Source organism: Onychomys torridus, chromosome 15 (genome assembly GCF_903995425.1).
Source record: "Onychomys torridus chromosome 15, mOncTor1.1, whole genome shotgun sequence".
Classification (NCBI taxonomy): Eukaryota; Metazoa; Chordata; class Mammalia; order Rodentia; family Cricetidae; genus Onychomys; species Onychomys torridus.
The window spans coordinates 20,014,937-20,041,126 of record NC_050457.1 but is presented as its reverse complement, the minus strand read 5'-3'; the positions used below and the strand labels follow the sequence as shown (position 1 = coordinate 20,041,126).

General features: G+C 42.8%; 1 protein-coding gene across 3 annotated transcripts in view; it reads right to left on the bottom strand.

The window, feature by feature from the left end:
* Nucleotides 1-25,990, bottom strand: part of Poc5 (POC5 centriolar protein) — a 33,955-nt gene extending 7,965 nt beyond the window's left edge. The window contains exons 1-11 of one of the 3 annotated variants that reach the window (XM_036207231.1): nucleotides 25,723-25,990; nucleotides 23,553-23,715; nucleotides 22,004-22,099; nucleotides 19,869-19,965; nucleotides 17,046-17,117; nucleotides 15,601-15,806; nucleotides 13,318-13,494; nucleotides 11,264-11,368; nucleotides 9,070-9,249; nucleotides 6,950-7,103; nucleotides 4,117-4,409 (exon numbers count right to left, since the gene is read on the bottom strand). In XM_036207231.1, coding sequence (XP_036063124.1) covers nucleotides 4,117-4,409; nucleotides 6,950-7,103; nucleotides 9,070-9,249; nucleotides 11,264-11,368; nucleotides 13,318-13,494; nucleotides 15,601-15,806; nucleotides 17,046-17,117; nucleotides 19,869-19,965; nucleotides 22,004-22,087 — 1,368 coding nt within the window. In that variant the 5' untranslated portion in view covers nucleotides 22,088-22,099; nucleotides 23,553-23,715; nucleotides 25,723-25,990. The remainder of the gene's footprint in view (nucleotides 1-4,116; nucleotides 4,410-6,949; nucleotides 7,104-9,069; nucleotides 9,250-11,263; nucleotides 11,369-13,317; nucleotides 13,495-15,600; nucleotides 15,807-17,045; nucleotides 17,118-19,868; nucleotides 19,966-22,003; nucleotides 22,100-23,552; nucleotides 23,716-25,722) is intronic. The other 2 variants (XM_036207234.1, XM_036207233.1) reach the window with 2 other exon arrangements.
* Nucleotides 25,991-26,190: the final 200 nt, after the last annotated feature.

Below are 26,190 nucleotides of genomic sequence, written 5' to 3'. Positions count from 1 at the left end.
CCCTCCACAGCAGCTCAGATGACCAGCATGGCCCTCCACAGCAGCTCAGATGACCAGCATGGCCTCCACAGCAGCTCAGATACCAGCATGCCCCTCCACAGCAGCTCAGATGACCAGCATGGCCCTCCACAGCAGCTCATGACCAGCATGGCCTCCACAGCAGCTCAGATGACCAGCATGGCCCTCCACAGCAGCTCAGGTGACCAGCATGGCCCTCCACAGCAGCTCAGATGACCAGCATGCCCCTCCACAGCAGCTCAGGTGACCAGCATGGTCCCTCCACAGCAGCTCAGATGACCAGCATGCCCTCCACAGCAGCTCAGATGACCAGCATGGGCCCTCCACAGCAGCTCAGATACCAGCATGCCCCTCCACAGCAGCTCAGATGACCAGCATGGCCCTCCACAGCAGCTCAGATGACCAGCATGGCCTCCACAGCAGCTCAGATGACCAGCATGGCCCTCCACAGCAGCTCAGATGACCAGCATGGCCTCCACAGCAGCTCAGATGACCAGCATGGCCCTCCACAGCAGCTCACATGACCAGCATGGCCCTCCACAGCAGCTCAAGACCAGCATGGCCCCTCCACAGCAAGCTCAGATGACCAGCATGCCCCTCCACAGCAGCTCAGGTGACCAGCATGTCCCTCCACAGCAGCTCAGATGACCAGCATGCCCCTCCACAGCAGCTCAGATGACCAGCATGGCCCTCCACAGCAGCTCGGATACCAGCATGGCCCTCCACAGCAGCTCAGATGACCAGCATGGCCCTCCACAGAGGCTCAGATGACCAGCATGGCCTCCACAGCAGCTCAGATACCAGCATGCCCTCCACAGCAGCTCAGGTGACCAGCATGGCCCTCCACAGCAGCTCAGATGACCAGCATGGCCTCCACAGCAGCTCAGATGACCAGCATGGCCCTCCACAGCAGCTCAGATGACCAGCATGGCCTCCACAGCAGCTCATCTCACTTGAGGAGGGAGGGAATGCATGAAAACCCAGAGAAGTTTGGAATGAGGAACCCCAGAGTAGCCAGGAACTACAGATGATCAGCTACGCCAACCTAGCTAAGAACTGCGTCAGACTGCCTCGTGAGATGGAGAGGACACGTGGAGGTTCCAGCGACAGTCACGGTTTGAAAGAAGCCACCTGCATGCTTGCAGTTGTTCCCAGTGGTTTGACTTGCTAACTGCAGTGTATACATAGGAAGCAGATGCTGAGGAGAAGGCTCGGTTATCAACAGCACTTTCTGCTCTTTGAGGACCTGGGTTTGTTCTCAGCACACCAGCCAGCTTACAACCACCTATAACTCCAGGGGCTCAGATGCCCCCTTTTGGCCAGTGTGAGCATTCCCTCACACCATACAAATTTACAAAATAATAATTATGTAACCCAAACAGTTTAAACTGGTGAAAAAAAGAGCTGTTTTTTAAAATGCATAAGGATGTTTTACATAGAATTTATATGAAAAATTATTAAAAAGATTTCTGTTAAATTAGGTGGTGGGGAGAAAACAAAAATACTAACAGTGTTTAACATTTTGCTAGTTCATAACATACTTTACAGAAACTGACATTGGAAAATGGAAAACACATTGGGTAAGGCTTATACTAGAAAGGTGGTCTATTTACAATCTATAACCACACCTAGCCTGGCTATCTGCCCAAAACTGGCTCTTTTGAGTGCTAATTAAGTCCATAGGGATTACCATCTATAAACCTCAATTTCCTCACTTATAAAATGGGAAAACAATACCAACTACCTCACAATACTCCATCCATTGTGATGGAGGGAGAAGTTAGATGAAAAACTTCAGTAAACAGCTTGGAAATCTAGCTAGGAGCATTTCCTCGGGGACTCCAACTACACGCCTAGAACCAGAGGAGCACAGCGCCATCTACTGTCCAGCTCTGTGAGTTGAAACAATTTGCTGGGGGAACTGCCTAAGGTTCTTTTGTGGGGATGTGTGGTAGGGTTGGGACACAGGCTGGCCTTGTGCTTCTTTTTAAAACAACAAGACACTTCTGAGGTGAGTCTGAGTATCTGAATGACACAAAGGGGAAAACTTGATACTGTCTTATAGAAGGATTATCCGAGTTTCCCCTGGCCCGGAAGACATTCTTTAGGTGCTGTGACGGCCACATCTGTGTGACAGTACTTTTGGATGACTGTTCTCTACACACTAAGATTTTAGGCACTTTTTGTCTCGGGTACTTCTGTGGGTTGAACCAAGTAGCACGCTGATTTGTTTTCATGCATCTTACTCTTTGTTCCCTTTTATTGAGAACAGTTTTTCCCCTCACATAATGATGATGATTTCCCTCCCTCCACACATCAGAATTGGACAAAACAAACAGAAGGAAAAGAGCCCAAGAGAAGGCACAGGAACTAGAGCCACTGATTCCACACTGAGGAGTCCCATCAACACTAATCTGGTGCAGACTGGTGTATGCTGTGAGTTCATAGGAGCGTTGATCATGTGCACGCTGACTTTACTCTGTTTGCCATGTCCCATTACCAGCGCTGGGGATGCTTTGACCCTTAGCACTTCATTTACAAATGTGAGCAAATGAATGAACACAAAGCCAGATCCCCACAAACACCAGGGCAACTGGAGGGTGTGTGTGTGTGTGTGTGTGTGTGTGTGTGTGTGTGTGTACCACAAATGAGAAGGGCTGTTTATACAATACTGTTCCTCATGTTTCAGAGACTTCAGAATTATTCGAGGAAGCAAGCACCATGAGGGCTGTGAGCAGACTCACTCACACGCAGGGTCAGGCCTAAATGCAGACTCTGATGCAGCCCTATTTTAAGGAGGACATTTTGAAATATCTAGCTCTGTGTATGTTATCTGCATATGCAACATGAATGGTAAATCAGAAATTTAAATAAACTCCTACTGTGTTTATTTAAATGAGGTAATCTACATAGGACTACACTCCAGGATGTGTAATCATGGAAAACAAACACAGCTGAACATATGTCAAGGTTGAAGGTTAGTCCTATTTTGAAGTCAAACTCCTCCACACATTCATATTTCTCCTACTATATACACATGTGCTATGCATTTTAACTTCAGGCCAGAGCAAACATGACAAGTAGCAGATGCTATCCTCCAAAATTAGCAGCTCTAAAAGGAAGGAATTCAAGTGAGCTAGAAGAGAAAATGTGACCAGTTGTCTGGCCAAATCTGTCTTTCTTCACTTACAGAGAGCTCTCTAGCGACAGTGCCCGGTCATGGCCTGCCAGGAAGGGTTTACGACCTATAGCAAAGCCGAGTGCTCATATCGGTAATCAATACTAGGAGGCTGAGGCAGGAGCCTGCTGCAAATCTGAAGCCAAACTGGGGTGAGAGAGTTTGTCTGTCTATCTCTCTGTCTCTGTCTCTGTCTCTCCCAACCCCTAACATGATAAAGAGTAAGCCATCTTCTCTGTTGCGTCAGTGGCTAGAGCCAAGGAGAGAGGGAAACAGTCCATCTGCCTTTGTGTGAGAGCCACACTGGACGGGGAAGGGGCAGCAGAGCGGAGTCTGACAAGGTTGTGGATGTTCACTCTCGAGTCACAGCCATGGTGGGCTGTCACCAGTTTCTTCACCTCCTCAAACCCAGACTTTTCACACCGACCCCGCCCTGTTCAGTCCCCTTCTCTAAGCACTTCCCTATGGAGAAGCAGGTTGACTGGAGGAAAGGCTGTCCTTCCTCATTTAAACAGGATTACAAATGAACAGAGGCAGTCACTTGTTTTATGTGATAGATCACCCAGAAAACAAGGGATAGAAAATATCTCTGAGTCTTCTAAGCTGTTGAAAACACCCATTAGTTTGTTTAAAAGAAAGTCTGTCATTAACTCTTTCTCAAACGAAACCTATTTTCCTGGAATAGTACTTTTGGATTACTTTCACTACAAACTAATGTTTCAGCCACTTCCTGTCTTGCGTACTTCTGTGAGCCGGCCAACTATCACACTGACTTTTTCCTCTATGTTCTCCGTGTCCCAGTCACAGATGGGGATGAGCTGGACTGGTTGGACCCTTAGCACTACATGTACAAAGCCGGATCCCCACAAACGCTGCACAGGACATCCACGCTTCCCAAGCTTTGCATAGAGGGCACTAACCATTTCTTCTGGGGCAGCAGCAGCTGCCGGTCCTGCACCAAGAACAGAGACAGGAATGTGAATAGAAGAGGCAGATGTAGCTCCAGCAGAGGTCATGGAGGCGGCGGAGGGAATGACCGAGGCGCTGGCCCCTCCTCCTGCTGCTGCTGCTGCAGATGGCAGCAGCTGTGATGGAACTGCCGACGGTATTGCTGACGGTATTGTAGATGAAGAAGTGTCCAAATGAGCAGAAAGTTCTCTTCCCGGACCACCAGGGCCACTCTCTTCCTTTTTATTACTCGTGAAGTCTATCCCTACAAATCACAAGTCCATTCCGTTAACAGTAGCCCAAATTAAGATCACTACCCCCTAAACAAAGAAAAGACTAATGGCTAAAATATAGTTCTAATGAAAATGTCTATTTGTCATCTTGGGGGTTTACTGTTTATTTAATACAGTGTCAGTATTAACTGGCTAATAACAACTTCAGAGATGAGGTGAAAGCATCAACATGTGAAAGCTAACCAATATCATATAAAAGATAAGAATCAAGTATGTGCTCAGTGGGACCGGGTGGGTGTACATGTGGTAACTAACGTATGTGGTCACCCAGGGTGGGAGGGTCTCCAGCCTTTCCCCCTTTCCACAGCCGTCCTGACTATTAGACCTTTGCAACTATGTCCCCTATCAACGTCCTCCTCATGGCAATGATTACTGCTATTTTAACAAAAACAAGGTGTTTTCACTCTTGACATTTCAGCAAGTCATAAATAAATGCGTCAAGGAAATAAGTTCCTCAATGAAGATACAAATTATGACTAAAAAGCATTTGCCTGCTGAACTAGCTGTAGGGATGGCTCCCTCACAAAGGGACCTATCCCTGAGCTAGGGAGGGAATGGAATCAGCTTTTAGAAGAAGGTAGGATGAGGGCCTTCATCTAATTTTTGATATTTTCCCCCTGGGAATTAGAATTTGGCTACTTTTCACTTGAACTGTCTCTGAATTTGAAAATGTAGTGAGATGTTGTAGATACTGAGAAAGACATTGTGTTGAAGAGTTTCTACACATCTTATTTCCATCCAGATGCCTGGCCTTCAGCAATCTGCACATTATACATAGGAATAGTTACTTTGTTAAAGTTTAACAAGATTATACTTCAAAGATCCTTCCAACTCTGGTAAAAACAACTATTCCACATGAAATATCACTTATAACTTGAAAATTGCACATATACACACACCCTCTCACAGAGGTTTAACATGTTTTTGGTAGAAAGTAACTCTGCATGGCAGATATCCAAGACTTAGAACCAGAGAAAAGGCCAGGTGTGAACAGGCAGGTGACCAACTCTTGCTGATATGGGCTCATTTATGAAGTTCCTGTTCATAGGTCTCTCTTTAACAGGGAGACATTTTTCTCACTTTTATACTGTGTCTAAAACTGCTTGAAAACTCTACATCCATCATGTCAAGGATGTTCTTAAATGGAAGGCACAGAACCCAGCTAATCAATGAAACGAAATCCTCATAAATAAGCTTTCTCCCAAATAGGACTTACATGTTATTGTCATCTTCTGCCTTTCTCACACAAAAGCCCCAATAAGATTTAGGGGAGCAGGTGAGATGGTTCATCCAGTAAGGTGCTTGTCACCAAACCTGATGGCCTGAGTTCAATCTTAGGACATGGAAGGAGAAACCTGACTCCTTCAGACTGTCCCCTGACCTCCACATGTGTGCCATGGCCTGTGTATGCCCTCTGTCCCCCAAACAGATAAATACAATGAAAATAAATAAATAAATAAAAAACAACTGGTTAGTGTGGTGACCAAATTACTTAGGTATTAGTGAGATACACTGGTCATCTCTGAGATTTTGTAATTCTAGGTTGCTACTGTCTAACCTGTACATAGACCACAGGCCATGGCTAATTCTGATAGAAAGATGTGCCCAAACCCTACTACCCAGCACCATTTGTGACTTAAACAATCAATGTTTTTCACAGGAGTACAATCAAACCACAGTGTAACAAGATGAAATCAACTCTGATTTATCAGCAGTTCCCCAGATGGATGTCATTTAAGGCAACACTGAAGAAGTGGGCTTGGGAGACTGACGTAAGATGACAACTGGACACTAAGCAGGGTCTTACATGACCATCCTGACTTGCAGAGTGCCTCCTGCTCCTTAACTGCCTCTCTTTAAGAGTCCCCTGAAGCAGCTATGTTACAGGCTTTGCCTGGAGAAGGGGTCTAAGGTCCATTGAGGGAACTGGCCCCACTCTACACTGGCAGCAAATGGTTGCGGTCATGTGTTCTAATCCATGCAGACAGAATTATTACAAAGAGACTCCAGGTATTACATGGACTAAAAAAATTATTTTTTATAAAATAGGTTTTAGAAAACCATGACTAGGTTAGAAATATTTAATCATCAAACTTGTCTAAAATGTGGCAACTGATACAAAAATGAAAATAGAAATTTAACGTTTAGAGGCATTAAAATTATTAGTAAAGAGGCCCTTAAAATGTTAAATGGTAAAATTAAGCATTATTTTGGCTGGGCATGGTGTTGCATTCCTAAAATTCCAATCCACAGAAGGCTGAACAGGACACGAATTTGAGGCCAACTTGGGTTATATAGCTAGATGCTGGAATCATTTTGACACTGAGCTTAAGTAAGAATTGAGAGGTACAATGAATAAGCTGACTGACTACTATACTATGGTGGATTTAGAGCTGGGCATAAGCCCATGAAAGCACAAACCAGTGACGGAGAGACAAGGCACACTCACTGCAGAACATTCCCCTCAAGTTCCTTGTGAAACTGAGCAGAGAACCATCCATGAATTACTCACCTGCATCATTTTTGTTCTGAAATATGGTCATGGCTTCAAGGTTTAATGCGCACACTCCCCTCATGAACGCTTTCTTCATAGAGTCTTCAAAGTGCTCTTTTTCTTGTTGCATTCTTTGAATCTCAGCTTTTGCATTTTCCAAAGCTCCAGATAACTAAAGAATTACACACAAGGGGAGGGGATTGAAACACAAGAAGGAACATTATTGTCAAAAAACAGACTAAGGTTATTCTTTGCTATTTATCTACTTATTTAATTTTTTGAGACAAGGTCCTATGTAGCCCAGGCTTGTCTCTAACTTGCTATGTTGTCAAGGATGAGCTTGAAGTCATCCTTCTATCTCTACCTCCCAAGTGCTCAGGTACAGATATATGCTATCATGTCCCACAAAAATGTGGCTTTTTATTTCTTTTTTAAACTATACAACTTTTATGCAGGATATTAAATAGAATATATTAATATAAGCCACACATGACCCATATTCCTTTGAGAGGAAAAAAAACCTAAAATTCTTGTAATTTTTTTTTTTTTTTTTTTTTTCGAGACAGGGTTTCTCGTGTAGCTTTGCACCTTTCCTAGAACTTGCTTTGTAGGCCAGGCTGGCCTCGAACTCACAGAGATCTGCCTGCCTCTGCCTCCCGAGTGCTGGGATTAAAGGCGTGTGCTACCACTGCCCGGCTAAAATTCTTGTAATAGTAACAGAATTTTTGAAAAGTAAATGCTATTTACAGAATTTAAAGTACACAGTAAATTTTGGCGAAACCTACTTTCTCATAGACCAAATAAAAAGACTACATCTTTTCTGTATGCCGTTCTATATTATTACAAAAATTATTTATTTTCGTCTCTGTGTGTACATGTTTGTGCAGACACATGTGTATGGATGCATATGTATATCTGTGTGTGCATGTGGAGGTTGAGATCAATCTCAGGTGTTTTCTTTGGTCCCTGTCCACCTTGTTTTCTGAGGCAGGTCTCTCACACGTATGGGACTCACTGATTTGGTTAGCTGACTGCTGTGGGGTCCAGAGCCTCCTGTCTCTAGCTCCGCAGTGCTGGGATTACAAGAACACAACACTGAGCCCAGCTCTTTAAGAAAGTAGAATTGGGGCTGGAGAGATGGCTCAGAGGTTAAGGGCACTGACTGCTCTTTCAGAGGCCCTGAGTTCAATTCCCAGCAACCACATGGTGGCTCACAACCATCTGTAATGAGATCTGGTGCCCTCTTCTGGCCTGCAGTCATACATGCTGTATACATAATAAATAAATAAATCTTAAAAAAAAAGAAAGTAGAATTGGACTTGGTTCCTCCTGCCCATAAGGTAAGTAGTCTACTGACTGAGACATCTCTCTAGCTCTGTAAAATTTATTTTAATACTACTTAGTGTTATAAGAAAGACTTTTTCTTTTTCCTTTTAATATGATTTCAAAAGGCCTGATGTTTAGTTTTCCTCTCCCCCTTTCATGATCCAAATGATTTCCTATGGAAACAATGTTAATTCTATTAGTGAAAGCCAGAGGAAAAATAATTCAATTTATATACATTTGCTCTATATCAAATTTACATAGAGCATAGTTTATTTAAATTAATAAAGATAAACATCTTTACATTTTTGCTCTTGGCTATATAAACACTAAAGAAACCAGCCTAATTTATAGTGAGTCCATACATTTCTTCTACTATACAAAGTAGAAATTTTATTTTTTATTTATTCTTCTCTCATAGATTACATCCTGGCCAATCCCACCCCCCACTCCCCTCAGTTCCCCACCGCACCCCTCTCCCTCAGATCCACTCCTCCTCTGCTCCCCTTCAGAAAAGAGCAGGTTTCCCAGGGACACCCACTGAACAAGTTACAACAAGACTAGGCACAAGCTCTCATATCAAGGCTGAACGAGGCAACCCCGGAGGAAGAAAAGGGTCCCAAGAGCAGATGAAAGGGTCAGAGAGGCCCCCGCTGCTAGGACTCCCATAAGAGCACCAAGCTACACAACCATAACACATAGCAGAGGACCTAGCTCAGACCCACACAGGCTCCGTGATTCTTGCTTCAGTTTCTGTGAGCCTTAGGACCCCTTAGTTGATTCTGTGGGCGTGATCTTGTTTAGAAACGGCTTACCATAGCAAGTTTGGCCTCATAGTCATTGGAGAGCTGCACACAGACCTCTTCAGCCCTTGCCTGGCACGCGCGCTCCACCACTTCTTTCCACTGCCTCTGCACCACGGAACGCCAGCCCTTCCAGACTTTCTTCAGCAAAGTTCTCTGGAAGTACTGGTCAGCCAGTTTTCCTTCATAGACCTGCACAAAAGCAATATGCAACCTCAGAACCACAGAGAACTGGCAAATGCATGGGCAGTGCAACCAAAAATAGAGGTGGGAGGTGCGTGAGTGTTGTCACTAATCCCGTCCATCACTCTGCTGCACACGGAAACTGGCTTAGAGAGAGGTTCAGGAACCAGCATGGCCACAGGCGGAAGGGAGAAGTCAGAGTTGCCTGGTTCTAAGCCATGAGATCAGAGCTCAACATGGCTTATCAAGTCAACGGAAAAAGCAACAAAACTTGTCACCCCGGTCATGGATCTGCATGACCTTTGCTGAAAGCAGGAGCTGAGAGTCAGAGAAAGGCTGGAAGGGAACAAGGTGGTGGCTATGGTTCAGGCTGTAGTATTTTGCCTTTCCTTTGGTAGAAATAGTTAACTCAACTCACACTGTCACACGCCACACCAAGCTAAACAAAACAGGGAGCATAAACTATTTTTCTTTTTCTTTTTCTTTTTTTTTTTTTGGTTTTTCGAGACAGGGTTCTCTGTGTTGTTTTGGTGCCTGTCCTGGATCTTGCTCTGTAGCCCAGGCTGGCCTCAAACTCACAGAGATCCGCCTGCCTCTGCCTCCCGAGTGCTGGGATTAAAGGCGTGCGCCACCACTGCACAACATAAACTATTTTTCTTCAATCAGTGCTGCTTTTCAACTAGTTACATGTCTTCATTTTCTTAAAATTAAGATACTATTCAAAAGTGATGGCAACTTGACAAGTCCAGCCAGCATTTAAAAATACACAAGGTACTCTTAAGGAGATTCATGATAATTTTCTTTGTAAGTATTGATCTCTTAGGACTACGTGAACATAGCCTATACAATCTATATTTGTTTCCTTTATCTCTATATTTATTTCCTTTAATCAGAGGTTTCTACATCCTGTCTTTTTTCTGGCATATACATACTTATACTTTTATGTGTTTCGAACAAAGTCATTTTCAGTTTTGTGTACATGTGCATCCGTGTGCATGCGTGCAGGCACCTGTGGAGGCCAGAAGGCGGATCCCCTGGGGCTGGAGCTGCAGTTGGTTGTGACCCACCTGCTGTGGGTGCTGGGAACTGAGGTCCTTGCAAGAGCAGCAGGCACACTCTTAACTGCTGCTCCTTCTCTCCAGCCCCACTTTTCCACTTTCAACACAGCGTTAGTCCTTTAAAAGACAGTCTTGCCATGCATGCTAAGCTGACAATTCACAATCCTCCCGCCTCGGCCTCTTGATTGCATACAAACATTCTGGCCTTAGTAATATATTTTGTTCTCTATTAATTCAATAAAGAACAAATATGACAAAAATCACTATTTTTGATACACTGTTTCAGCATTTACTTAATGAAAGTAATGACATTCAGGCACAACTTTAAACCTATCTAACATGGCCTTCTTTGAGTCTCACACTAAGTCAAGTCTGAACGAACGCCACTTGCATCATGGATGTGTAAATACAGGAGTATCTGTTTATGAAGAGGTTCTATTTGGCTATTTATTATCATCAGCATTTCTTTTAGCGCCAGTGTCCTGCTATGGCATCCAGGCTGGGCTCATACACTGGCCTCAAGTGATCCCCTTCTGCAGCCTCCTGAATAGCTGAGAACACACAGTCATGCTGCTCCTCTTGGAGACATGTCAGAAGCAGAAACAACAGAGGAAGCAAATGACCTGCTTAAGGCCATACATTCTTTTTCCAAATAACTGCTTCTGAGGTTAGGTCTCAGAAAAGAGTCTCATTACCAAGGTATTTTTAAGTTAGGTTCAGTCCTTGTTAAACTGCAACGAAGCAGCAAATGGCTTATCTGTCATGAAATATATGTCCTACGTCAATGTAATCTGAGAGGTATTTTTCTAAATGCATCAAAATCAAATTTCTTTGAAATCAGAGCGACATTCTGACCTAATTTATATTGACTCATTAGAAAACAAATCTTTGACTTTACCAAGAGTTCGAGGAAGCCACTCTAAAGTCTCGCTGATAACTGACAGTGGTCATCTGTTTATACTCACTTCCTGTCTTGATTTGACATGGCCAATTCGCCAGTGGAAGAAGGTTTTCATTAACTCTATCCTTTCCTTTTGCTTGCCGATGGCATGAGACAAGCTGGAAATCACCTGTGAATGTAATAACCCAGTTACTGGGATGCTATGACAGAGGCAACTGAATTTGGGGAAGGGCACATATCCCACACATCCTTATGTGTTTGATTCTCTTATGCTAGAGGGTGCTTAGCTGGCTGCTTAGCTTATTCATTTTTAGAAAGTGATTTTCTCATGTTATAGAGAATAATATGGGTATCTAGGCTAGTCATCAATCAGCTCATCTTTCTGTTTTATGAAATAGTCTCACTATGTAGCTTAGGCTGGACTCAAACTTGTGGTTCTCCTCCTACTCAGAGTCCTGAGTGCTGGGACTGCAGGCATCTGCCAGCATGCTCAGCATAGACTATTATTACAAAGACCATGGTTCCCAGGTGAATGTGTGAGTATCAATGACTGATGGGGAAAAGGGAAAGAAATCTTCATTGTGTACATCATGTTACTCCCCAGTAGAGTTTACATGATGAGGACAACATACTTATTACCATTTACCTCATGAAGATAACTGTGCATTTGAAAGTTTTGTTACATATGTATAAAGTCTTTATTTACGTGACTTATGAAAAGGGGCTGCTTTGAAATGTCTTCCTAGTCCTTGACCTTGGATATAGAAGTATCTCAGTGTTTAATTACTTTGTGGTTTCAACAGATTTATAAAAGCAATAGTTCTGTTTTAATGGTTTTCTTAAATGACATTATTACTATCCTTAAAAAAAGCCTTTTTCAGAGAACTGTGTAACGGAAATGTATCTGAGATAAGACACACTGGAAGGACCTCAGTAAACCACACACACTTACCACAAGACACTGAGTCCTAGTTTATGTTTTTCCCCTTAGAGACAAGAGTCTTGCTGTGTTCACAGAACCTGTGATTCTCCTTGCCTCCACCTCTTAAATACAGAGATTACACGCATACCATGCCCAGCCTTGCTTTCCCTTCTAAATAGAAAAGGGCATTCTAAGTTGTCTACTACATGCTATGTCTTAAGCTGGATGGTGATATATGGCTGTTCATTTAATCCATTTTCATAAATAGAACATAAACATACTCATTTCGTATGACACTTCAAGGTCAGAAAAATCAGAGGTTTGAAGATAATAGAGAAAATGACTGACAATGTTTCAAACAAAGCAAACTACACAAAATGTTTGATTTTATACTATACCCATAAAGAACAAAAATAATGTACATCTGGAAAAACATCATCTTGCTTGCTGTGTGGATTATGTCTATAATCCCAGAAGTTGGGAGACAGCCAGGACAACTTCCAGCTGAGAGGCCAGCCTGGGCTACACACTGAGTTGGAGGCCAGCCTAGGTGACACAGTGAGACCCTGTCTCAAAAAGTCAAGCAATAATAAACCTGCCACTTTTATCTGATTCATTAAACACCTGAGTGCTACTTCTCAAGGCAAGCTGCTGAGGTGTCTGCCCTGAGTCCTTTTGTGACATCTAGCACATTCTCATCCATAAATAGATGGGCGCCAGCAGGGGTGGATTCATTTTGCTTAAGATGTGATTAGGAGGCCATAAACTCGGACCAGTTTGAACTCTACCCTCGGGTCTTTAAGAAGCCAAGAGGAAGTAAGGAGTATTTTCTGTGTTAGTCTCCATCAATGCACAAATGCATCTCCCTGATAGAATTTGAGATGCTTAACCTGTCCAAGGATGAAGAATGTAGGAAATGCTGGCTCCTTAACGCTAATGACAATTACACAAATGATGAGGCAGAAAAACCTAGTATGTCCGTGTCTACAATGAGCAGGCTCTTAGAACATCAGCAAACACCAAAGCCAGAGCTCAGGAGGGAACCCCATACACTCGTGCCTACTACCAATAAACCCACAGCTGTGCGCTTAGCTTCTCTCTGTCTTACAGGAGCAGGAGACTCAGTAGTTCTCACAACTGTATTTCCACTGAGAATCTGCTGAGTCTCACTTAAAGGGAGGCATAGAAAAGAGGACCTCATCTTTTCTCCCGATGGAAATTTCAAAAGCTTTCTGCAGCTCCTTCAAGTCAGCGATCTGGTTGGACAGCTGCTTTACCAGTGCCGCGTGTCTCTCCTTCTCTTTTTTCATCTCCATACGGTGCCAGTCAATAAAATTAAGTCTCCACTTACTCAGTTCAGATATAATGTTTGTCTGAAAAGAAAACACACTGAAAATAAGTGATTTGTTCTTTCAAATCATTCTTAAAACTAAACTGAACATAAACATTAAGAAAGATCAGGTCAAACCAAGAGCTAATAAAAACATCACAACACACTAAGAAATGATGTTTGCAAGTTCATCAGCTATGGCTCTTCACAGTTTATTCACCATACCAAGGGAACTAGTTTTCCATTTTAAGTTACTTTGTATGAAATCTTATGACATTAAAAAAAAGAAATTCAGGTTTTATTCACTAAACTCCTTTGTGTAGTCAGACTTAAATGTCCACACTAAAATAGATTAGGTGGGGCTGGAGAGATGGCTCAGCAGTTAGTTATGAGCACTGGTTGCTCTTCTAGAGGATCTGAGCTCAATTCCTAGCACTCATGTGGTGGCTAGCCATCTGCAACTCTAGTCCTGTGGGATCTGACACCTTCTTCTGTCATTCCATGGGCATGCAAGCACTTACATACATGGAGGAAAAACATCCCTACACATACGATTAAATAAATAAAATGTCAAAAACATGTAAACAAAAAATGGATCAGGTGAAGAAATGTAGGAGTATGGGCTAAGCTGAGGCCCAATGATGGGCTGGTTAGCGGTGGTGGTGGTCGTTGAAACCATGGAACTGAAGTTTTCTCCAAAAGAATTTCCCACAATAGTCACCTTACAACAAAGAGCGAAGCTCATTTACCCTACTGACAGACATGAGTAAAAACACCAAGTAATCAGTGCTCATCTAAAGCCAACAAAGCTTCAATAAATAGTATTGGTAAACAGAAAATAGTTTGAATGGTTGTCTGTGCGAAGCCGCAACAGATCTCCTCTACCCCACCCCAGGAAACCCATCCCAAGTGGGGGGGATGGTAGAACCACTCCAGAGTATTGCTAGAGTTTAAAGTTTCAAATATCAGGAAGATGAAGAAGTCACAGAATTCGCTTGATAATTTTATATATGTAAATACATAATTATATGCTTCAGAAAAGTTCATTTTCTCTGTTTTTAGAATAGTTAGATCACATTCCTTAAAAAGATATTTGTTTTAAATTATGTGTAAGTCTCTATATGGGTATGTGAACATCAGCGTAGGTGCCCATGAGGCCAGAGGTTTCAGATGCCATGGCTAGAGTTCCAGCAGGTTGTGACCCGCTGACAGGGTGTTGGAAACTGAACTTCAATCCTCTCAAGAGCAGGACTTTTGCTCTTAACTACTCTGTCCAGCTCCCTCCATTAAAAAAATAGCATTTTTTTTTTTTTTTTTTTTCCGAGACAGGGTTTTTCTGTGTAGCTGGGCAGTGGTGGCGCACGCCTTTAATCCCAGCACTCAGGAGGCAGAGCCAGGCGGATCTCTGTGAGTTCGAGGCCAGCCTGGGCTACAAAGCGAGTTCCAGGAAAGGCGCAAAGCTATACAGAGAAACCCTGTCTTGAAAAACAAAACAAAATAAAACAAAACAAACAAACAAAAATAGCAAAAATCGGGACATTTCTGTAATACTGTTTTATTGGCAGGCTACTAACATCATCCAACAAAAAGATTTTCCTAGAATCTTCAGACATATATTGAGGCTGCTTTAAATGAATAGACATTGGTAGTATATATTTTAAACTAAAAGGTCCTCCAATCTCAGCCTCCCAGGTGCTGGGACTCCGGGTGTACGGCCCTCCTAACTCTCTATTAGTCAGCACCAGGGTCTGAAGGGACTGGACTAGTGTTGGTCATCCCTGCACGTCACCAAGAAGCCCTTGCAAACACACGAGAAATATGGTGAAACATACAGTATCCTAGCAACTCCTTAAAACCTTGCAACTCAAAGCACGGTTTAGAAACCAGTAATATTACCTAGGAGCATAATAGAACATGTAATCTTAGGCCCTACTAAAACATACTGAGTGCCAACCCACAGCTTAACAAGAAACCAAGGCGGTTCATATGTGCATTAAAGACCAAGAAGCATAAATCTAAGACACTGGATGGATCATCCCAGGAACCTAAAGGTTTAGGATTTTGTTTTCTAGGAAAGAAAGAAACAGACAAACAGAGAGTAGGCTCAAGTGTCAGACTACAGCATGCTGGAGCAGATCAGCTGAAATACCTTCAGACCTGAACTCCAGAGGTCAAGTACATTCTCCACCTTCTGAAGATTTTCATCAGAAACAAGACGGTCGCCCACAATCATTTCATGGGCATCTGTATGAGTAGAAGCAGAGGCTGGTGAGGAAGAGTCACCTAAAACATGTGAACTGAAAAAATCCATGACTGGATGAGAGACCTTCCTGGGTGACAGGACCGGGGATGTCCCTAGAAGAAAGGCAAAGCAGTCAAGCAGCAGCCAGGTCAAATGGAAAATCCTCCAACCAGCAGAGGCCTATCAAAAGGCTACACGGCGTCTGTCAACTCTGACACAGAGAAGTTCCCCTCGATGTACACTCAGTGTGGGTGACTGTGCTGTCAGTGCTGTCACTGATGGAGGCTGATGAGCACCAGAAGCCTCCTATACTCCCCCCCTTCACAAACAGCTCTCAGGACAAACAAGGATATGTCCTATCCTGGACCAGTCTGAACCGAAAACCACACCATCACATTAACATTTACAAAGTGCTTTTTATGTTGCTGTGATAAAAATGTTTAAGGGTTAGCACACACATGCCATCTAAGAGGAAGGTATTTTCTCAACCTTAAGGAGAAAACTGAGGCTCAGAGAGTTAATTGACCAAGTGAGGGTGGTTGTATATCGATCACCATTGCTTTATAATTAGTGCTGGTATCGGCCTAACATCCTTAAGATTTGACAATAAAGGGGCTGATTATTTAGTTTATCAGATACTATGGGTAGGAAATATGTACAACAATCTTCATGTCGGTACATAGACACACAGCTCTCATCACTTGCTATCACCCAGGGAATGGGGGAGAGCCACAGCCAGACAGATAACTGGCCTCTACCTCTAAAAAGCATGAAATAGAAAAGTCAATCTACTCTATTCCAGATTTACTAGAATTAGACACTGTCCATCACCATTTCTCATGCATTCCACACTAACTATGAAGATTCCAAAACCAGGACCTAAGGGCTTTCCTATCTTTCTTGCAGAATGAATCAAGCACAGAATTACTATAGAACTTGTTATTTAAAAGCAAATCTTTCCAGAACTCGTTGCAAGAGGGAAATTATTCCCTAAGTTGTATATCTGCTATGTAATATATATCTGCTTTCCCCCTTCTGTTTGTTTTTCTGAGATAGAGCCTATGCAGCCCAGGTTGGCCTTAAACTTGTCTCAATGTCCTAAGAAGTGGGATTGTAAGCATATTCCAATAGGCTCTGTGCTTTTATTGTTGAAAATATATATTCACTGTTTACAAAAATAGAATCATATAGCATAAGAGCTTGAAAAACCACCTGTAAAGATACTGCCCAAGATTTAAATATTATCATTAGCAACCAGAGCATTTTAAGATCTGGTTATTAAGTACTATGCTGACATTATTCCTGTTAGTACACTGGCAATACTGAAACAAACTAAGGAAATGTCATCTCACCTGATTTTGAATGGCTGGAATTATCACATCCTTTTCCAACTTCCATTGCAGTTTCTTTTACAGGGTTATTTCCTGGGGTGGGGGGAATAAAAGGTCTTTAAAATTAAACTGAACTACTGAAAACAAAATGTGTGTATGCACTGTAAAGACAACAGCTTCACTGTGACATTCTCAGGCTGCAGAAGACATACACATCCCTTCCTTCCTTTGGTGTCCCTGCTCCTCTGGTCCTTTCCCTTTAAACAGTACTCCTTCTGTTTTTATGTCTTAAATAAATTAAAAAAAAATCCATATTTTCCATATGTGGAAAAACATGCAATATTTGTCTTTCTAAGCCTGTTTTATTTTGCTTAACTTGATTCTCAGGTTCCATTAATTTTTCTGCAAACATTATTTTGTTTTTCATGGCTGACCAACATTCCACTGTTCTCTGGTTATATGCCATGGCTATTGTGAATAGTGCTGCAATAAATATGGGTATGCAAATATTGTACACTAGCTTGGATTTTCCTGAGTGTATACCCAGGGGCATATAGCTGGGTCATATGGTAGCTCTAGTTTCAGTTTATTTTTTAAATCTTACAAACATTATTATTAAAAAAAACAAAACACTTTGCAAATAAATAAAATCACACATCAAAATTAACCAGGCCCAAAGACTACACAACACAATACAGTTAGAACTGGCATTCAGACCGGAAGCTATGAAGCTCCACATTAAGTTTTATACTTTTAGTATCGATTACATTTTATGCACTTACCTACTATCAAAGCCCAAATCCACAACAGAATTAGAACTAGAAAAACAACTAACTTTAAATCATTTTCATAACTAGTGTCCATTTAGAGGGATCTCCACAGTGACTCTTAGTGGCTGCACAAGTCACATTCCCACAAGCAGTGTGTAAGAGTCTTATCTTTTACCCATATTTACACCAGCATTTGTTGTTTTTGTGTTCTGGATGACAGCTCTTCTGTGGGGTGAGATGGGGATCTCAATATGGTTTTGATTTGCATTTCCCTGATTGTTACAGAGGTCAAATATTTTTCATGTATTTATTACCCAGTTGTACTTGAGGACACTGCGCTTACTTTCTAGGTACCTATGTATCTAATATATAGCTATAATATCTATTATATAAGAGCACACACACACGAGCGCACACACACACACACACACACACACACACACACACACACACACACACAGTCTGCGTGACTATGTGAGGAGCAGGCATATGCCACGGCATGCTTGTGGAGATGCTCCCCTTCCGACTTGTTTGAGACTAGGTCTCTTTGCTGTTCACTGCTGTGCATGCCAGCTACCGGCCTGTGAGCTTCTGGGGATTCTCCTGTCTCTGCCTTCCACCTCACCTCTAGGAACACTATGATTACAGACTCACACTACTGTACATGGGTTCTGGGTGTTCAAACGCAGACCCTCAGGCTTCCATGGCAAGCACTTTCCTGTGAGTTCTCCTCCCAGCCCTGGCTTGATTGTATAATCAGCCTGCAGGACTTTAGTTTGGTCAGGGGGAACTGTACCTCAAGGTACTCGGTAAAACCAAAGTATATGACTGATACCGTTGACGTGTGATGAGTAAAACCAAGGTTCACATCTCTTAAAGGAACTGAAATTTGGGTAGCAAACATCTGCCACGGTAAATTATTTATCTGAAGTCACAGTCCTGTGGTCCTATCTGTCGTTCCAGCGCAGCAGACTAAAGATAGGAACGTGGTGTGGGGGCGGGGATCTACAAACAGGGGCTAAGGAACCGAGACTAGGGCTGTGACTCTGCAGAAACCCAGGAGCCTTTTCCTTCCTCCCTCCCTCTGTCCCTTCCTTCCTTCTCTTTCTTATTTTGAGACAGGATTTCTCTATATTCCTCAGGCTGGAACTCGCCATGCAGCCCAGGTTGCTTTTAAGCCTGCATTCTTCCTGCCTAAGCCTCAAGGACACTTATCCTTGCAGGCAAGCCAACTGTATGAAGACTGCCCATGTTGGCTATCTCGGCCCTCTCAAAGGGCCCATGAGAGGGCTCAGTGGGAAAGGATGCTTGCTGCCAAGCCTGACAACGTGAGTTCAATCCCTAGAACCCACACAGTGGAAGGACAGAACACACCCCTGCTGGCATGCACATGCAGGCATGTACATACACATATACATGAGTGAAGACATGAAAAACAGAGCGCTTACTCAGAATATGTTGTTTGTACTTGTACTTGATGAAACAGGGAGTGAAGAGGTAAAAAGAGCTTCCTTTCTGTTTCTACCTTTAACCCCTCTATCAAAGCACAACCTGGCTTGTATGAGATACCAGCTCTATTGCTGACAGCCCACAAGAAGTTTGTGCTATAATACAAACCACCCTCCATGGCCATATAAGTACTGCTGACGAAGAACCAGCATGTGGTTCTAGAGTAACTTAAGGGATTCCGAGGGCAGTGTCAGGATCATCTTTAAAGATGGGCTTGGACATTTAGTTTTCAAAGTAATCCTGGCATAAAACTTCTGGATCAAGAACTGGGGCATAATCTATTCCACTAAGAGATAATAGCTACTGGGTTGCTTTGACTTTAGTAACTTCCATACAGTTAAAAGTCAATTGAAGTTTAAATAAAAAGGGCCAGGAACAACATAGTAAAATGTAAGGCAGGCCCCACATGAACTGCCCTACACCATGGACTGAGAAGAAAACGCTGATGGTAAGGAACATTTCCAGTCACCTCAGCATCACTGACAAACTCAGGATCTCATGTGGTGTCCTGACAACTGCACATAACCCAGTTAGCAAAGCACACCAGCGAGCAGGGGAGGTCTACCTGGGGCCGCTTCTCCCTTCGGATGAGACGGCTGGGAAGCACTGGGGTCAACATTTGGATTCACAATAGCGTAGCGAAGCAGTTCTTCATACTCTTCCTACGAGAAGAAGCCAGCAACAGTGATGTACTATAACAGCTGTAATGCTGCATCCGACCACTCCATTTTTGTTGTGTTAAGAAATCTACTAAATCACATTCTTACCACAATACAGGAAAGTTGAGCTCTTATGCTAAGCTTGAGTCCTTTGAGTACTTCTGGTATGATTTTTATATTTACAATTAAAAGTTTAAAGAGGTAACAGATGTTGGTGATTCAATAGAATATTTTTCTATCTCTTCTTTCTTACATTTCAGATCAATTTAATTGAAGATGAGACAAGGCATGCTGTTAAAAAACTATCACTTTCAATTTCAAGTACTTAATTGAGACTCAGTTTCTATTTTCTCTCTCTGCTCTTCCCTTTTACTTTTCCTTCCTCCCTCTGTCCCTTCCTTCCTTCTCTTTCTTATTTTGAGACAGGATTTCTCTATATTCCTCAGGCTGGAACTCACCATGCAGCCCAGGTCGTTATTAAGCCTGCACTCTTCCTGCCTAAGCCTCCTGAGTACTTGCATTACAGGCTTGCACCATCACACAAGGTCCCAGAATTTTCTTGACATTCTGTAACTCAAAAGAAGCAAACTGGATACTCATCTTTATGAACTACACAGGCATTTTGCTTCACCTAGTTTCAAGCCCATACTCACAAGGGCAGCTTGCTTATTTTTGCTATTGGTGTTAGAAGAAAATGCCATGGATTTGAGTTTATAAAATAAATCTGTATAATTGTAGCTTTGTTTTAGCATTGGAATTTTAAGTAAAATTGTAAAAGGAGGGGCTGGCAAGATGGCTCAGAGGTTAAGAACACTGGCTGCTCTTTCAGAGGTCCTGAGTTCAATTCCCAGCAACCACATGGTGGCTCACAACCTCCTGTAATGAGATCTGGTGCCCTCTTCTGATGTTCTGCAATGTATACATAATAAATAAATCTTTAAAAAAAAATTGTAAAAGGAGTTTGTACTATTTTGTTTGAAAATTGTGAAATTTCAATGTGAAAGAGTTGAGGTGGTTTGACTTTCAACATGGGTGTCTATTTAATACACATATGCATTAAACATTAGGTGAAAGAAATACATTGTAATTCTCTAAAAAGATTTAAATATTCTTAAATTTAAAAAAAACTACAAATTATATCTGGTTGTTAATATAAAAGGAAATCCTAATTTTTCCAGTTATTAAAAGACAACCCTAATTTGTATGTTTGGATAAGATAGAAGGTATTCATTGGTTTCTATAAGCCTAAATGTGAGTTTATCCTAATAAAACAATATACAGAATTCCAAGTCTCCTGTAGTAGACTTGCCAATGGACCATGAGCACCCATTTCTCCTTTATTCCTGTAAATAAGTCCCAGGGTTTTTGACCTTGGCAAAGGTTTGACCTTGCAGCTAAGGTAGTCAGGAAATATGGTCTTTGGGATTTGAATCTCTCATGTAAATAAGACACCCTTACCTACTCAGTTCTCCTAACTTGTCTTTCAGTGTCCAATCAAAGTGACAAGAGGAACCAGAACTTCATGGCAGAGAACACTGGGGTACCCTGGGCTCCAGAATTTCAGACGGGCTGATGTTCTGTCACTTTACATTAAGCATGAGGGCACCCAGCAGAGGTGGTTAAATGAAAACAGTTCAGAAAATGTTTCTGAAACTTTGAGCTTTAGTTTGAACAGTTCATGGCTATTTTTCTGAAAACTTAAAACAATATACTCTACTCCAAATTAGTAGAGAGTTCTTTAAGTCTGAAAATACTCTAAATGCACTATTTCATTGTAAATGGCATAAGTAAATGAAAAATGTATTTCTGGTTTTGCCACAAATTACCACTGTCCTGATTTTTTTTTTTTTTTTTTTTAAGTGGTGGTCTCTCTCTCTGTAGCCCTGACTGTCCTGGAACTCTCTATGTGGACCATGCTGGCCTTAAACTCACAGAGATCCCCCTGCTTCCGCCTCCTGAGTGCTGGGATTAAAGGCATACACCATTACACAAGGTTTTACGCTTTTAAAAGAAATCATAATAAATTTAGATGTCTTCCTACCTGAAGGTCTGTGGAGACAGAACTATCAGGATCAGAGTTATTGTGAGCAACATGGACTGAATATTTATCCTCATCAGATGACATCCTGCACAGACACTATAAAACAACACAAGTTAAGTCTAGTTGTTCCCTGTAACACATAAGCCAAAGCTTTTAATTAAAGACAGGGTGCAGCAGTGCTTTAACATGCCAACACGTTTCATGTTATTTACAAGAAATCACCCACTCAACATACGAGTACTTACAGGCAAGAGTCATCAGGCCAAAAAAAAAAAAAAAGACTTACACCAAACATTAGTATATCTATAATATACTGAACGAGATGAGCAAAATTCATGAACGGTTAAAGAAAAATGCTTCAGGATAATCTCATGCAGGGTCTGTTAGAGATAAGAGCTCGTGGTTACATTCTTCAGCTTTATGTGACGTCTCAGGGACTGTATACTTTCCTGTGAGATGCTGAACTAAGACAGCCCAACAATTTGTGTAAATTTCCTTCCTGAGGCATTTACATGTTGGGAATATTATTGTAAAAATTTTAAGAAGATTAAGTTTATACATTACAACATACTAAAATATACACATTGAAATGACTAAAGGTCTTAACTAAAGAAAACTACACACACACACACACACACACACACACACACACACACACACATTATATATATAAATTGAAAAGACAAACAGTAACTATTCAAACTCTCTAAGACAGACAAGATGGCCCAGATATTGAGACCTGAAAGATGAGCAGGTCCACCCTAAAAGACAGACCAAAGATGAAACTGAACAGCACAGGGTAAGATACAGAGGCGTGGCATGGATGCTAAAAATAATCAGGGCATATTGGTTAGGCTGAAGCAAAGTCTGAGAGTAAAGATGAAACAAAAAGAAACAGTTACTTTCATATTAAAAGGCTGAATGAATCATGCCAGGCGGTGGTGGCGCACGCCTTTAATCCCCGCACTCGGGAGGCAGAGCCAGGCGGATCTCTGTGAGTTCGAGCCAGCCTGGGCTACAGAGAGAGGTCCAAGACAGGCACCAAAACTACACAGAGAAACCCTGTCTCGAAAAAGTCTGAATCATTCCAGAAGATATTAAGTGTTTTAAACAACTGATGTGATCAACCTTGGTTTTTATTCATTTTTGTAGTGCTAAGGACTGAACCCATATGCAACTATGCATGTCAGGGCAAGAGCTCTACTGCAGAGCTACATCTCCAAACATAACCTTATTTTTTTTTGTTATTTATTTATTTATTTTTATTAAAGAAATACTACTCTTGAGAGCTTTAGGGAGGATTGGGAATCTAAACATAGAGAAGCCAACTGAGAGCCAGTTGCAGTGACCCAACAGCAAAGGGTCTTTTCATCACTGACCTAGGAGACAAATGAGGTCCTACACTAGAATGCAGCACTGGCAAGGGGAAGGAGGCGTGGCTCGGAGACAGCTGTGCTGTGGTGATGGAAATGAGGGGTCAAATTAATGGCCACTTCAAAGGACACAGATTTCTGTCCTGAGCAACTAGATGGATCATGAGACTACTCACCAGAGCAGGGAATGCAGGAAGATGACTCTTGGAGGATAGATGATGAGCTCAGTACCAGGTGTACAGGCATGAAGTAGCCTGGGAAGTACTGGGGAAAGCTGTGGGCATGCGGTACTGTCTGCCCTCAGTATCCCTGGGTTTCCACATCTATGGATCCAGTCAACTGTGGGTCAAAAATATTTCTTAAAGTTGTATCTATACGGAACATGCAGGCTTTTCTTATCATCATCCCCTAAAAAATACTGCACAACTACTTACCTAGCATTTATACTGTATCAGGGTTATAAGTAAACTGGAGAAGGTCTAAAGTGTGAAGGATGATATGCATAATAGGCTACATGCAAATACTATGCCATATTATACAAGTCTCTTGAGTACCTGCAGACTTAGGTGTCTGGGAACCAATCAGCTCACTGTGGTTACAAAGGGATGGCTGTTGTGTGATACACTGACTACTCAGTGCACAGCTCCAAGCACTGCAATTCATAATGGCTAGAATGTAATAATGGTTCCTAAAGTCAAGTTCCTAAACTCAACCTGAGGGTGAGGCCTGCCTTACAAGTATAGGCTGAAGATTTAGATTGAGGGGGCACTGACTTATTGGGGTTTACTAAATAATGGGGAATGAATGGGACCACCCATTGCGGTATGGTAAAGAATTATCCTGTAGACCAAACACACACATTGCACACATTTTTAGAATATAAATGCATGTGCATTTTCTAGAAAGATTTTTAGCTTCTAATATAATTTCAGAGGAGATAATAATCCTAAGGACTGCTACTGTGAGAAGATAGTTAAATCTACAACTGCTAACTCTGTGTGTGTGTGTGTGTGTGTGTGTGTGTGTGTGTGTGTGTGTAGTCAGGGTTTCTCTGTGCAGCCTTGGCTGTCCTAGAACTAGCCATGTAGACCAGGCTGGCCTTGAACTCACAGCAATCCACCTGCCTCTGCCTCCTGAGGGCTGGGATTAAAGGCGTGTGCCGCCACCACTGCCAGGCAACAACTGCTAACTTTTAAGCTGCAAAGAAGACTTGGTCATATGACCAGAGAGAAAGCCAGAACACACACTGGAATTGTGTGCACAACACCCTGAAGGTCACGGGCCACAAAGGGGTACGGATGGCCCTCAACTCGCTAATCAGGAAGTTGCTGAGCCATGTGTGACAGTTTCAGTTGCTACTGGAACAGGCCTCAATTACGGTTTGCTAAGAAAATAAACAAGAGATAAAGACACTGAAGTATAAGGAAAGGATAGAGGGAAGCCACAAAATAGAAGGCCAGGTTGCAGCTGGATTCTGGAAGGGGAATTTCTGTTTTATTCAGTATTGCTATATTTACAAAAGATAAATAAACTAAATCTCAGCTGTGACTGTCTTCCATTAAGCCATTTAGGGAAGATAAAATAAGAATGGATCTGCATCTAGGAATGAATGCTTCACGGATTTCAAACCAACCACGGTGGTGATTTGGTCCGTTTAAATTTTCATTACATTTTCCTTTATGGTTTGTTTGCAGACCTGGTAGGCGACCAGAGATGGGAGTTGCAGATTATTTTAGTATCAAATGAGCGGGTATGATAAGACGTCAAAAATAGTTTCTTAAATATATACTACGGACACAACACGATTGTGCTTTTGGAAAATACATTATCTGCCATTTACCCTGCTCTCTGCAAGCAGGCATGACAATTAACTTGAGAATGGACAACCGCAGCATAGCCTCACAGTCTCTGGGTTCAGAAACGAAGCAGAATGATGCTTGCTTTAGTGGGTGACATACATCATTCCATCACATTCTCAGTATTTATTCTCTAACCTAAGTAGAAACCACAAGATAGTCTGAAGGCGCCTCTTGGCCACAGGTACAACAAAGCTGAAAAGCGGGCTCCAGGAATTCAAATGCAACCCCTAAGTGACAGAGGGCGAATCAACGTGCCACTGGCAGGGACGTGACATCCCCTCATCCTAACTGCCTGCAAAGACAGGGGGAGCGCCGGCCCCTCCCAAGTTTTCCGTCGCCACCCTCCAACCCAACCCCATTTAAATCCAATTCTTTCTTAGTAAAACACCACCTCACGTGTGACTATCTCCCACCCCCGTCCTAAAGAACAGAACCCGCGGGGCTGGTAACCACGCCGCTTAGTTCGCGTCACTTGTGTCCTCTCTACCTGGGCATCTCCAGGGATGACGCCCGGAGTCTTGACTGGGAGGACCCGGCCGGGCCGCCGCCGCCGCCGGCACCCACCTTCTCCGCCAACCTCCGACTCCTCACTCGAGGCGACCCCAGCGTCGCCGCCGCAACCTCCTCAGCAAGCTCAGCTGCTACCCTAGCAGCCACTTGACAGTTTCAAACCGCGGGCCGTGATGAAAGACAGCCCTGGCCATTGGGCCACAGCCTCAGCAATCCTGCATTTGATTGGTCCGAGGCCCGTGGGCGGGGCCTCGGGACTTCAGCGGGAGAAGCCGGAAATAGGAGCTTTACCAGCCGGAGAGGGGCGGGGTCTCAGGGAGGCCCTCCCAGAGTTCCCGGCACAACGCGCGTGCTCAGTGCTGCTCTGTGGCTGCGGACTACGGGGCGGCGCTGCGGACACAGTTCGTTGAAGCTGTGAACGCTGCAATGCTGCTTATTTTCAGCA